Here is a 14302-nt window from a genome sequence, read left to right as displayed (position 1 = left end):
GAGTGGGTTGCCTCTTCTTTCTCCAGTGGATCTTCCCGATCCCTGGACTGAACCCACATTTCCTGCATTGGCAGGTGTATTTTTTTTACTACTGAGCCACCAAGGAAGTCCAAATAATATAATACCACTTTGTTACAAACATGTGCTGATGTAGACACTGAAAAAGACGAAAAATATTAACCATGATCTTACAAGAATTATTGTGTTTTTAAAATTTTCTTCTATTTATCTGTATTTAAGAAATTTTATGCTTTAATATGTATTGAAAAACCAAACACGATTGTCACATTGTCATCTGAAAAAACTTCTTTCTCCCACACTCATTTAAAGTCTTTTTGAATTCAGTAGTCTTTCAGTGAGCCTTATCTCTATAATACCAATGTAATGGGAATCTTATAACATACGATAACAATTCTGGATAGTTTATTAAGATTTCCTTATTCATTTTGTATTGGGGTATAAAAAAATAAAAGTTAAATTTAAAAATTCCTTTTTCATAGTCTGAATTCAAAGAAATAAGGAAGAAATTAAAAAGGAACTAACAAGAAAAACTACACTAATAAAGAATATTTTAAATATGTATATTAGCTCTTTTCAACAAAGAAAACTGATTTTTCTTTTTCAAATTCCATTCTCTTACCTCCAAACAACAAAAAAGTTAAGAAGTAACTTTTTATTTCAGAACTACAAAAGAAAGGGAAATACAAAACAATTTTAATTGTTTAGGTTGATTCCAATATGTCAATTATCCTTAAAGGGTTAAAGACTCCAGTGTAATATACAAGCATGTAATATATGGGATGAAATGACCAACCACTGAAATCTCAAAGGATGCTTGAATAGCATGCATTTGAACTTAAATGAAAAAGCTGAGGCCCAAACAAGTGTGACCATGCCCATTCAAATGCCTTAAATGGCTGATTATGATAAACATAATACTTAAAAGTATTCAGTGCTGGGGAAGTAACTAGGATGAGGCTCACAATTATATGGAAATACACTTAGGTCTTTAGAAATGTCAAAAAATAGCTTGTGAGTTTTGAGCATCACTTTGTTTTATATAGCTTTTCAGCTTCTGTTGAGACAAACTTACAAAAATAATTAGCAGAAGAAAGGAAAATAAAAAAATAATTAAATATCTTGTCTTTGTAATACATACCAGGTTGTATTTCTATACTTTCCCATGTCTGGATTTTAAGGTGCTAGTTACATAGTGATCACATTTGAAAAAGAAGAGACATGAAATTTCAAAAGTCTTAGAATAAAAACTTCTATCACTCTAGATTCTGTGTGCTCCTCATTTGGCAGCCACTAAACTTTTCCAGAGACTAGGGGTTGTGTATTTCCCTTAAAGATTGAAACATTCAGGCAGATACTGACTTTGGATATTGAAAATTCAGAAGGTATTATTATTTTGGAACAAATATCAACAAATATATCTTGATTTAACCATATTTTGTTGATGTTGTTTAGTCACTTGGTCATGTCTGAGTCTTTGCAACCCCATGGACTGCAGCATGCCAGGCTTCGATGTCCTTCTTCGGGAGCTTGCTCAAACTAACGTCCATTGAATTAGTGATGCCATCCAACCATCTTGTCGTCTGTCATCCCCTGCTCCTCCTGCCTTTGATCTTTCCCAGCATCAGGGTCTTTTCTAAAGAGTTGGCTCTTCACATCAGGTGGTCAAAGAATTGGAGTTTCAGCTTTAGCATCAGTCCTTCCAATGAATATTCAGGACTGTCTCCTTTAGGACTGACTGGCTTGATCTCCTTGAAGTCCAAGGGACTCTCAAGAGTCTTCTCCAACACCACAGTTCAAAAACATCAATTCTTCGGTGCTCAGCCTTCTTTATGGTCCATACATGACTACTGGAAAAACCATAGCTCTGACTAAATGGTCCTTTGTTGGCAGAGCAATGTTTCTGCTTTTTAATATGCTGTTCAGTTTTGTCATACCTTTTCTTCCAAGGAGCAAGCGCCTTTTAATTTTGTGATTGTCATCACCATCTACAGTGATTTTGGAGCCCAAGAAAATAAAGTCTGTCACTGTTTCCATTATTTCTCCATCTATTTACCATGAAGTGATGGGACTAGATGTGATGATCTTCATTTTTTGAATGTTGAGTTTGTTTCTTTGTTTGTTTTTTTAAAAATGAGCAATGTGTAGTGTTCTTAAAAACTTTTATTTATTTATTTAAAAAATTTTCTATGTATTATGTCATGCTGCTGCTGCTAAGTTGCTTCAGTCGTGTCTGACTCTTAGTGGCCCCATGGACTGCAGCCCACCAGGCTCCTCTGTCCATGCGATTTTCCTGGCAAGAGTACTGGAGTGGGTGCCATTGCCTTCTCCAGTATTATGTCATAGGTATGGCAAAAACCATGACATGTATGTCATGTCAATGTATGGTAAAACCCACTACAGTATTGTAAAGTAACTAGCCTCCAAATAAAATAAATTAATTAATTAAAAAATAAAAACATATACATGAAAAAAATTAAAATTAAATTAAAAATAAATAAAATAGGAAACAACATAGAGAAAGACTGAATGTTGAGTTTCAAGCCAGCTTTTTCACTCTCCTCTTTCACCTTCATCAAGAGGCTCTTTAGCTCTTCTTTGCTTTCTGTCTATGCCATAGACATTTTTTTAAACCATATTCAGTTCAGTTCAGTTCAGTCGCTCAGTTGTGTCCGACTCTTTGAGACCCCATGAATTGCAGCACGCCAGGCCTCCCTGTCCATCACCAATTCCCGGAGTTCACTCAAACCACGTCCATTGAGTTGGCTATGCCATCCAGCCATCTCATCCTCCGTTGTCCCCTTCTCCTCCTGCCCCTAATCCCTCTCAGCATCATGGTCTTTTCCAATGAGTCATTTCTTCGCATGAGGTGGCCAAGGTACTGGAGTTTTAGCTTTAGCATCAGTCCTTCCAATGAACACCCAGGGCTGATCTCCTTTAGGATGGACTGGTTGGACCTCCTTGCAGTCCAAGGGACTCTCAAGGGACCAGAATTCTTTATCCATTTTAAGTTTCAGATTTTTGTGACTCTTACTCTTAGAGAAAGAATTACTTTGTTATAGAATTTCCCTCCCCAGTTCTAGAGAGCCTGGAATACACAAATTCCTTTGCCTACTTTCTGCTTTTTTAAATCAATTTCATGTTGGGAATAATTAGCTAACCTTGGGATAATGGTTACTCTGATTTCTCAAACAAGAATGAAATGCCTTCCATACATGTTCTGTCTTCCATACATGATAAGGATTAAATCATCATCTTTGTCTTTTTGCACATAATTATCGCCTTTTGCTCAATCAAAAAGCCTTTCTTTCATATTATAGAGTGTGGCCACTGACAGCGTGTCTCATATTTTTGAATTTTTTAAAAGTCATCATTAAGATGGATGGGCTCTCTTCTGCCTCCCTTTATAGTGAGTTGTAATTGCTACATTAATCAATGGAAAGGGATTGACGTATGCTTCTATGCCTGTGCTCAACACTTAGAAGACAAGATGCCTTAGGATGACAGAATTTAAAACCAGGTCAGCAAATTAAAGCACTGCTAGTCCATTACAGAATATTTCTAAACAACTAAAAAAGTCTTTAAGCCTTTAAGATAAATATCTGGAAAAGATAGGACTGCATGCCAATCTTTTATAGTTTATTGAATCTAAGAAATCATTATTTTATATACCATTAAACAAAAATAATGTTGATTATTATTGTAAGACACCATCAATTGCAAAGTGAATCTAATTTCAGAGATGTTAAAATGCAAAAGATATGTGCTTTAGAATTAAAGAAATATGACAACTACCAGCACTATGCCAGGATTAATCTACTGAAGTTCCTGCTCTAAAGGGGTTACTTACTAAATTTTGTGAATAAATAGGAATCAAAATTCTACCCTCTGTGATGTTTTACTTGATTTTTTTAGCTTAATTTATTAATATCATATGAATGTATATTTCCAGATAAGAATATCTAATGTTTTTCTCTGTGCACTTGAAAATATTTCTCACTTCTTTCTCTTACTTACTCAGGTGGGCAGGGCTCAGTGTTGCAGGTTCTTTGATTTTCAGGTGGCTTACTATCAGGGTCACAGTAATTGTTCTGGACAATGGAGTTGTCATCCAACCTTTTACAGACCACCTCCTGTCTTTGGACACCTTGAGAAAAGGAGGACATCATTAATTGAAGAGTAGTTTACCTTCCAGTAAGTTAGGTATGCATAGCTTTCCTCTGTCGGGAATCAACCTCACTGGATCGATGCTGTCTTATCTGTTCCAGAATACTTGACTGCTTCTCTAAAAAGGAGAGAAGTCTTGGTCATTATATTGCAAACTTAGGCAAAATCACTGTTCTCATATTTAGAAAAATAACTTTTCAAGTTCAGAAAAGAAACTATTGATAATTTTAAACAATTGGTATATCCATATGTATATTCTTCTTCATGCTTTCCTTTAAAAAAAGAAACTTTATTTTCCCAAAATATAATCAGATAAAGTATATGAATATACATTTCAATGCAAAACAATGGTTGTAGATCTATTTAAAAACAAAACATTAGGGACAAATTTACATTTTAATATTTTGTAGGAAAAATCCAATCAATTTAGTCTTTGTTAGGAACACATAACATTCACACATTTCATTTTTCTCCCTTCCATTTACAAAAGGTTTATTTCTCTGAAAGTCCACAAAGTCTAGAATTTAAAGACAGCAGGGAGCCTCTTTGAACTGCAACCCATTAAGTAATCTGTTTGCTTTTGTAGAGTTGGCCCTGTTGATCACACCATCGTCAAACAGATATATACATGTTCCATCAAATATTAACTTACAGAATACTTTTCATCCTTAAATATTGGTCTATATAACTTGTTTGCCATAGCTAAAAATATTCTCATAAAAGTTGTAAAATTCTAAATATGTTTATTATTTTTGGCAAAGATATCCACCACAACTTGCTCACATTTCACAAAATACAAGGACACACACAAACACACTCTTATTTGTAAGCATGCCCGGAAATAGACTTTGTGCAGATTCATTTTCTCTTCAGTGGGGAAGAATCAAAAAGAAGCAAAGATAAGGTTTATCAAAGTCTCAGAGAAAAGTCAATCTATAAGACAATGCTAAGTATTTCAGATCTTATGGGGGTAGTAGCTTACTCCCAGAACTAAAAATAAAAGCACAAACTAAGCTACCCTTGCTAACCACCCACCTCATTTCTATAACCAAGTAGGCTAAATTACCCAGAACCAGTTGTAAAAGCAGCATTAGCAGTATCCAGGAAACTACAGCTTCATATCAGGCTAAACCTACACAAACCTTCAGTTTTTTTCTCAGTTGCTTCTACAGTGCTCTAAAGAAAAGAGTTTGATCCCAGATTAGAGAAATCAGTGTGAAACAGGACCATTCAATGAAGGAAACTGTCACCTAAAGAGGTATGCACTAAATCCTTCCTCAAGCATGCATGAGACTTCTGCAGATGGGAGTGCCACAGCTATCAGGTTTTGCACACTTTTAACTAAGCCCTTTGAATCTGAAGATAGGAAATCTATTTCCCTGATAGGGAAAACCATTAAGTCCCATAGTCTCCATAATGGTGGTGAGCAGTTGAAGAAGATGTATTTGATTACTAGCAGTGGTTCTTACTAATCATCTTCAACAAGTTTCTTGGTTTTCCTAAATTTAGAGCTTTAAAGCACAGCCAAACAACTTACTGGCAAAGTGTCTCAGAGTATGTGTTGTATTCATTCCTTCCCAACCCATTGAATAGGCCAAACATCTCAGTTTATGCAACAACAGTTTGGAATTTTTTTACTATTAAACTTAAGATTTTTGAGGCAAGAATGATTCACATCAGGCATATCTCTGACCCATTCACAGATGTTCCACAATATTTACCAGATAGTTCCTCATTGTGTCATCCCAGTGGGCAGATAACTAAGTCCATGTGATTCACCTAGACAAAAATCTCTATTATTAGTCATCGGATTCAACTACCAAATGCCACAATGGCTCAGAATATATATCCGCCCGACTTCAATACTTTGTTCCTATCAGGAAGAGCAGGGAATTGTTTTTATAGGTTAGTATGGTTATTTTTAAAAAGTCATTCAAATATGATTATACTTGAAGTGGGGAAACTCAAAATATCCACTTATACGAAGGACTTACAACTTTAACTAACTTTTATAAATATGTTTAATAATTTAAAAAAATACGATTATACTTGCAATAAGAAAGTTGTCATTCAATCTAGTATTCTTGGGTGTTTTTCAGAAAAGCATAAGCTTTTAATTTTAATTTAATTTTATGTTTATTGAGGGAGGATAAACATTTTCAACACTACAAAATGGGACTGATATTGCTTGATATCAGTGGCAGAAATATCAATTCAGTTTCTACAGGTTAAGATAAAATTCTACTTCCTTAAAAAATCTTAGAAATGTTGTTTGTTTATAATGATATTAGTTTTTAAAAGTAGCCTTAATTATAAAAGAAAGACCTCTGCAATGTGAATCACAGATGAGATACTAGTTATTAGAGGTAAGATTTACACTTGATTTTAAGATAAATTCTATCCACGTACGATCTTGAAACAAATTCAGCTACGTAACATTAATTGTCAGAAATTTGGAAAATACACAAAACCAGAAAGAGCAAAATAAAAATTATCCACAATCTCATATCTTTGCTTTGGATCTTTATTTTTAAGGCAATTTTATTCTTTGGTGGGATCCAATAATTAAAATTAATAGTACACAAACTAAAAGTGCCAGCTAAACATGGTTAGTGGGTCATTCATTCTTTCACTCACCCATTCATTCATTCAACAGAGAATAATTACTGAATACAAGGCACTGTACTTCTTATGCGACACTGAGCTAAGTGTGAAGAATTACAAATTGACTTAATTTCCTCATGTCTAGTTTCTTAACAACTAGAATTTAGGATATTTAGGGGTGCATTTCAGTTTTATAATTTCAGAATGCTATTTTTTATGAAGCAAAAATTAAAGTTCTTGAATAAGCAGCTGAAATAACTGTATTTTACCAAGACACATTTTCCTTGCATTCATCTTTTATTAATTTTCTTCTAAAATGTCACATTAGATAGTGTGGTTTCACACTCAAGAACTGACTATACCAGTAATTTATTCCAAATCTTCCTAAAATGCTGAACTATCTTCCTTCAACAGCACAAATCTTCCAATTTATACCCCCCACACTTGGTAGGTTTACAGATTTTTTTTTCTTTTTAAGTCAGTAGCAACAGAGTTGCTGACAATTAAGGCAAAGCACTTAATTGAATGGATTTTTCAACACATACTTATGGATTAAGGAAAATGCAGCTTTTAGCGTTAGAAAATTTAAATCAACTGGAAATAATCTAAACTAAGTCAACAAGAGAAATGATTGAGTTTAGAATTTTTTTATATGATTAACCCTCTTGTACATAGCTTCTTTTAAAGTAATCTGTAAAACATTGCTAAGAAATTGATTTAAACCTTTTCAGGAATAATTACATCCAGTTACACAAAACCACTATGCTTTCAAATCTAAAGACATATAGTTTATAACCCAAAACATAAAATATCTGTATGACCAGTCAGTATATGCCTAATCAAAAATAAAATTCTGTGGTTTAGTGCCCATATCCCCTGGAGATATGCAGATGTTCAGCAGAATTTAATTGGTCAGACTTACAACTGCACTAATATTTTGTTCTTAAACACCTGAAGTTACAGGCATGCAAATTCTATACCTAATTCTGTTTTTAAATGCAATTCCTCTTCCTTGTTTAAAAAAAAAAAAAACTTTGCTGCTTTCATATTACAAAATTTAAGTACAAAGATATCACTACCAATATACATTTACTCTAAACTCTCTAAAATGAGTGCATCCTGTTTAGAGTCTTTTGTTTATTATTTTGATTAGTAGTAGTAGTAGTGTTAGTTGCTCAGTCGTGTCCGACTCTGCAGCTCCACAGATGGTAGCCCTCCAGGCTCCTCTGTTCATTCTCCAAGCAAGAATACTGGAGTGGATTGCCATTCCCTTCGCCAGAGGATCTTCCTGACCCAGGAATCAAATCTGGGTGTCTTACACTGCAGGAAGATTCCTTACCATTTGAGCTACAGGGCAGCAAACATGCTTCTTAACACAGAAACATAACCTTTATTTTTAGCTTGGAAGCTTAAATTTGACAGATCTTTTATTTCATTTCTGCCAATAGTTAAAGGTTACAGATGATCTACTTGCCCATCAAAAGTTATGTTGTCCAATAGGAGGAAGGAGTACACAGCTTGAATCACTGCTCAAGGTACACATGAAGAAATGGCATTTAGTATTTTGAAACAGCAATATACCATAGGAAAACGAGCAAGAAGTCCTGGATGGAATCCTTCATCTTCTGTGCTTATTCTAGGAAATGGTGATGGTTCACGAATATAGGGTCTTTTGCTCAGCAGTTGCAGTCATAGGGCCAACCCTGAGTGAAGACTTTAGAGAACTTTCCTGCTTTTCATTTCTTGCATCCTTTTCAGTCCCTCTTCTATTCCTCTTATAAACTGCTCAGAGTTCTCACATCCCATCTCTCTTTTTTCAGATAATTAAATCACTTTATAGATACATGTGTAAAAATATTTAGCAATTTATTGCTTTTCTCTGGGCATTTTTTTCAAATGCCATGATCAACAAACTAAGATCTTGGCATCTGGTCCCATCACTTCAAGGCAAATAGACAGGGAAACAATGGCAATAGTGGCAGACTTTATTTTCTTGGGCTCCAAAATCACTGTAGATGGTGAGGCAGCCATGAAATTAAAAGATGCTTGCTCCTTGAAAGGAAAGTTATGACCAACCTAGACAGCATATTAAAAAGCAGAGACATTACTTTGCCGACAAAGTAATAGCTGTCTAGTCAAAGCTATGGTTTTTTCAGTAGTAACGTATGGATGTGAGAGTTAGACCATAAAGAAAGCTGAGCGCAAAGAATTGATATTTTTGAACTGTGGTGTTGGAGGAGACTCTTGAGAGTCCCTTGGACTGCAAGATCAAACCAGTCAATCCTAAGGAAATCAATCCTGAATATTCATTGGAAGGACTGATGATGAAGCTGAAGCTCTAATCCTTTGGCTACCTGATGCGAAGAACTGATTCATTGGAAAGACCCTGATGCTGGGAAAGATTGAAGGCAGGGGAGAAGGGGATGACGGAGGATGAGATGGTTGGATGGCATCGCCGACTCGATGGACATGAGTTTGAGCAAGCTCTGGGAGTTGGTGATGGACAGGGAACCCTGGTGTGCTGCAGTCCATGGGATTGCAAAGAGTCAGACACAACTGAGCTACTGAAATGAACTGAACTGAATCTTTAGTGCAGATAGCATCCAGAGAGCAACAAGTGCCAGGGGGGGAAAAAAATGTCTCTCTGCTCTGCCTTTCACGGCTGGAATCTGGCTGCTGTGCTGTGATTATTGGCCAGACATAAGCATTTGTAGGGCAGAGCAAAGCCCATCTGCCTTGGATCTAACAGCTGGCATCAGGGTACCAATCAGCTGCACCCAATTACTTCCTTCTGAAAAGACTTGTGCTAGTTTTTTATCTTCCAAAGGTTTCCTTTCTCTCTTTCCAGCGTCTTCCCTTGTCTTGAGGAAAATTAAACATCCTAAGAAAGCAGGATTAAGAAAAGGAAAATGAGGCACTAAAAATACTTATTTTTTTAGAGCAACTGTGTTTAGTGATGGTTAGATAAGGTGGAGCATACAAATATTGTGTTTATTGGAAATCACATTATCCTTAGAGGGAATTCCTACTGCTCATTACAAATTAACAGTAATCTTTTCCATGGAAAGAATCTAACTTAACTCACTGAATTCCTACTAAGTCTAAGTCATAGATTTTCTGTTATCATAAGGTGGAAAATGAGTGAGACAGACTTGACTTCAATGAGATTACATTAATAATGAAGGGAGAGGATATGGCAATTACTATTATATTATGGAAGCTACCTTATCTAATAAGACCATGCCTTTTCAGACCTAATATTGTTAATTTTATAGTCCTCTCATTTTGTTAAGTTGCTGTCTAATTCCTTTTTCTTTGATATTCGTGGATCTTAAGAATTCTCATAGCCATATATCTATGTGGTTATCTCCTTTCACTTTATCTTTTTATATTTTTTTCTCAGTCCAATTTCTGCCATGTTTAGTTACCATCTCTTTTTGAGTTCTAGCAGTGTAGGTAAATGATCTAAGGCAAGTTTTTATTCTCCTTTGTATAATGAGATTAAAAAATTAAATGATTTCTAATGTTTCTTTCAGATCCAAAATTCTATGAAAGCTGCCTTTTCTTTTTTTCCCCCACAATTCAATTTTCCATTTTTTCCCCTTCTATGTCTGCTTTCCCCTGTATTCGACAGACTATAAGTCTGGAGAACAGCGTTTGATAGATTCCATTTGCTTTTGAGTTGTTTAAATGTCTCAGTTCTTAGCAGTGTGAGGTATGTATCAAAGGAGTCAGACATGTCAAGAGGCAGAACACTAGAAATAAAAGACTATGAGAGGCAAGTTCCCTAATTTTAACTCATATTATACTAAAAGGTATTTCCATGAACTTTAGTAGGAGTTTATTGTTTTGGGTATTTCATTAAAAATCTTAGAGGAATGATGCTGGAGTATAAGATGATTTTGAGCTTCTTTTACTTATTACCAAATAAAAAAGCTTTCCTTTAATTATATGTAAAATCCTTTTCTTGGAACCAAAGAGCAAATATTTCAGATTTAAATTATAACAAGGACACAATCATAAACAAGCTGTTCATTTAAAACTAAAATTTTAATTTTGTTTACATAAAAAAATGGGAGTAGTAATATCATAAAATCCTATAGAATTGTGATAATATTTATCATTATAAGAAGCTTTATTTTTTTCCAAAAGTATTTTATGTATAATACCTTGTAAACATGCATGATATTATGACTGTCAAAAATGAGATTTGGGACAAAATTTCTGTGAAGTGAAACATGACCTGTGATATATAGATCATTAATACAAAAGGAATGCATTTAAACATTGCTTTCAGCCCTACCCAAGTTTTTCAGTGAGTAAATATATATGCAGGCCCTGTTTATGTTAAGGAAGAACACAATCTCTAAAGCAATAGAAACAAAATGAAAGAGGAAGGAAAACAGCATTAGGAGGAATATTTTAGGTTAGCAGAGATTTCTTTCCCTCAGTTATAAATCTTAGCATTAGAGAAAACGCAAGCCACAGTATGCAAGGGTAAACAGTAAAAAATGTCAGATTCTCAAACTAAACTTGCATATGCAAGATTTTTTACAAAAAGTTAGAAAGCTTAAATTATATTGAAAATACAGAGTAGAATTCAAAGAATTTTTTAGAATGTATATTCCATAGAGGAAGCCATATAAGGAAAACGATAAATAGAAATAGAGAAATAAAAGAAAAAACATATTAGCTTTCAGAAGTGTGAATCAGCCAAGAGTATGAGTTTACTTAGTGGAATACTCCTCTGAAGGGCATGTTACATGAGAACTGAGCTAAGTGCAGTCGATGGCTACATTTGTTGCTCATTTGCTCAGTGATGTCCAGCTCTCTGCAACCCCATGGACTGCATGGAGCACACTAGGCTTCCCTGTCCATCACCAACTCCTGGAGCTTGCTGCAACTCATGTCCATCAAGTCGGTGAGGCCATCCAAAAATCTTGTTCTCTGTCGTCCCCTTCTCCCTCTGCTTCAATCTTTCCCAGCATTAGGGTCTTTTCTAATGAGTCGGCTCTTTGCATCAGGTAGCCTAAGTATTGGAGCTTCAGCCTCAGCATCAGTCCCTCCAGTGAATATTCAGGATTGATTTCCTTTAGGGTTGACTTGTTTGATCTCCTTGCAGTCCAAGGGACTCTCAAGAGTTTTCTCCAACACCACAGTTAAAAAGCATTGATTCTTCAGTGCTCAGCCTTCTTTATGGTCCAACTCACATCCATACATGACTAACAGAAAAACCATAGCTTTGACTAGATGGACCTTTGTCGGCAAAGTGATGTCTCTGCTTTCTAATATGCTGTCTAGGCTTGTCATAGCTTTTCTTCCAAGGAGCAAGCATCTTTTAATTTCATGGCTGCAGTCACCATCTACAGTGATTTTGGAGCCCAAGAAAATAAAGTCTGTCACTATTTCCATTGTTTCCCCATCTATTTGCCATGAAGTGATGAGGCTGAATGCCATGATCTTCATTTTCTGAATGCTGAGTTTTAAGCCAGCTTTTCCACTCTCCTCTAGATAGCATAGGCTTTTAGGAGCTGTGATGTTCACAAGAGCCCTGCTATAAGCCTGATACAACTAACCCCATATGTTTAAGTGTACTCTTCCTTCTCAACACTGAAAGTTAATTGAAAGAAGGGGATGATGAGAAAGAATGACTAGGGGAATGCCACAGTCAATACAATGACAGACTATAGTCTAGTCTAACAAATATTTTATTTTTCAAAGAGCAAAGCGAAAATTAGGGAATAATGAACAAAGCTCATACAAATCTTTAATTCCTTGTAAACTCAAGTCACTTTTTACAAAGGCCTTGTGTCATTAAAAGTATCACAGTGATCTGCTTTATGTCTAAGTTTGGTATATAAAGGAACCAAATGTAACAGGACCCTCATAGTTTCAAACAGAACACAATACAACCTTAAACAGAAAATATCTTTTATAGGGGATTTTTCCTAAAAAGTAATTATATAACTATATTTCTTCAAAGGGAAAGAAATGACAATGACTAATAGGTTTTTAATTATTCAAACTAAAATTCCCATCTCTTATCTTTTGCTTAACTCTGAAAGTAACTTATGTATGGTAATTTCTAAATCCAAGGGAAGAGAACAATTATGTGACTTATTAATGTCTTTCACACTTCATTCCAATCAAGTCTATCTTGAAACTCGAAAAATAGTTGAGTTTTGTTTTCCTCTGCTTCATTTTAGGGCCCCATCCACTTTGAGTTTGTTTCCAAGTTACAGTGTACGCGTCATTGCTGCTGCTGCTGCTGCTGCTAAGTGGCCTCAGTCGTGTCTGACTCTGCGCGACCCCACAGACAGCAGCCCACCAGGCTCCGCCGTCCCTGGGATTCTCCAGGCAAGAACACTGGTGTGGGTTGCCATTTCCTTCTCCAATTATTTACTAGGTCTATACAAGTCAAGTCTCAAAACCCTTTTTTGTATGAAGCATATTCTGTTAGTTCACTAATAATGTCAAATGACCATTATTAGTGATGTTAAATATCTTAGGTATATTGAACATCACTAACAGAATCAGCAAAGAAATTAAAAGGACATCTGTGAATATATAAAGCATTTGTCTCTGTTTTATCTAGTCCTTTGAGAGATGGTCTCTTTCAGCCAGATATTAGTACTGGCATAAGATTGCATTATATTTTTCTAATAATTACTTTTCAAAATTGTTATTTTGGATTTATTTTAAGTGCACAATTATGGTTGTGTTGCATCATTCTTGAAAACAATAAAATATGTAACATTAAGTGCTTCTATAGAAACAAGATAGAAATATCTAACTTTCTAAGGGGACCAGGTAATCTGCATGAAAGATTCACTAAAGCAGTCTGAAAAGTCTATTATTAGTAAAAAGAATAGTGTATATTATTACATAAACTTGTTAGGTAGTAAACTGCAAAGAAGAATTTGCTATTGGGGCTCTTTCAAATACATAGTTTTTTTTTTTCTTTTCCCTTTCTTCCTTTTTTTCCTTTTGTTTTAATCACTTGAAGCTGAACTAACAGAAACAGGAAGGAAACATATTCAAACAGGGCACATCAGAAGAAATAAATATAGATATGAAGGAGAAGTTTACATACTACTCAGAATCTCTAGTTTCTTAATGAAAGTGCATAAGAGTCTCCATTTTTAAACTCTGAACATCACTAAGACCCTGAATAAGGAGTTTTTATACATTTTTTCCTCTTATGAAATAAAATTCACCAACTACTGAAACGAAGTGAGGTGACTAATTTTTGTCCAACTTTACTGATGCTCATTTTAGTCTAAATCAAGAGTTCTCAAATTTTCTTGGTTCACAGCACCATTAGTGTCCCAGTAATTTTTTCACAGCTCTCCCAGGAAGAAAAAAAAATAAGAGTTTCACTTATTAAACAGTTAGGTCCAAACAACTCAAAAGTAATAATTTGTGTAGTGTATGACCCATGTCATTGTGTTTGCATTGAAAATGTACAATATTCAGTAGTGCCTCTGTGAGTGTGCTGTGGGGAACCACAGTG

At 35.0% G+C, this 14302-nt stretch overlaps 1 protein-coding gene across 1 annotated transcript in view; it reads right to left on the bottom strand.

Annotated features, from left to right (window-relative positions):
- ADAMTS6 (ADAM metallopeptidase with thrombospondin type 1 motif 6) overlaps positions 1-14302 on the bottom strand; it is a 284847-nt gene that overhangs the window by 34532 nt on the left and 236013 nt on the right. The window contains exon 21 of the mRNA XM_005694638.3: positions 4036-4165. Coding sequence (XP_005694695.1) covers positions 4036-4165 — 130 coding nt within the window. The remainder of the gene's footprint in view (positions 1-4035; positions 4166-14302) is intronic.

The sequence above is a fragment of the Capra hircus genome, chromosome 20, assembly GCF_001704415.2.
Source record: "Capra hircus breed San Clemente chromosome 20, ASM170441v1, whole genome shotgun sequence".
Classification (NCBI taxonomy): domain Eukaryota; kingdom Metazoa; phylum Chordata; class Mammalia; order Artiodactyla; family Bovidae; genus Capra; species Capra hircus.
Note: the sequence above shows the minus strand (reverse complement) of the source record. Positions and strands in the feature narration are given on the sequence as shown.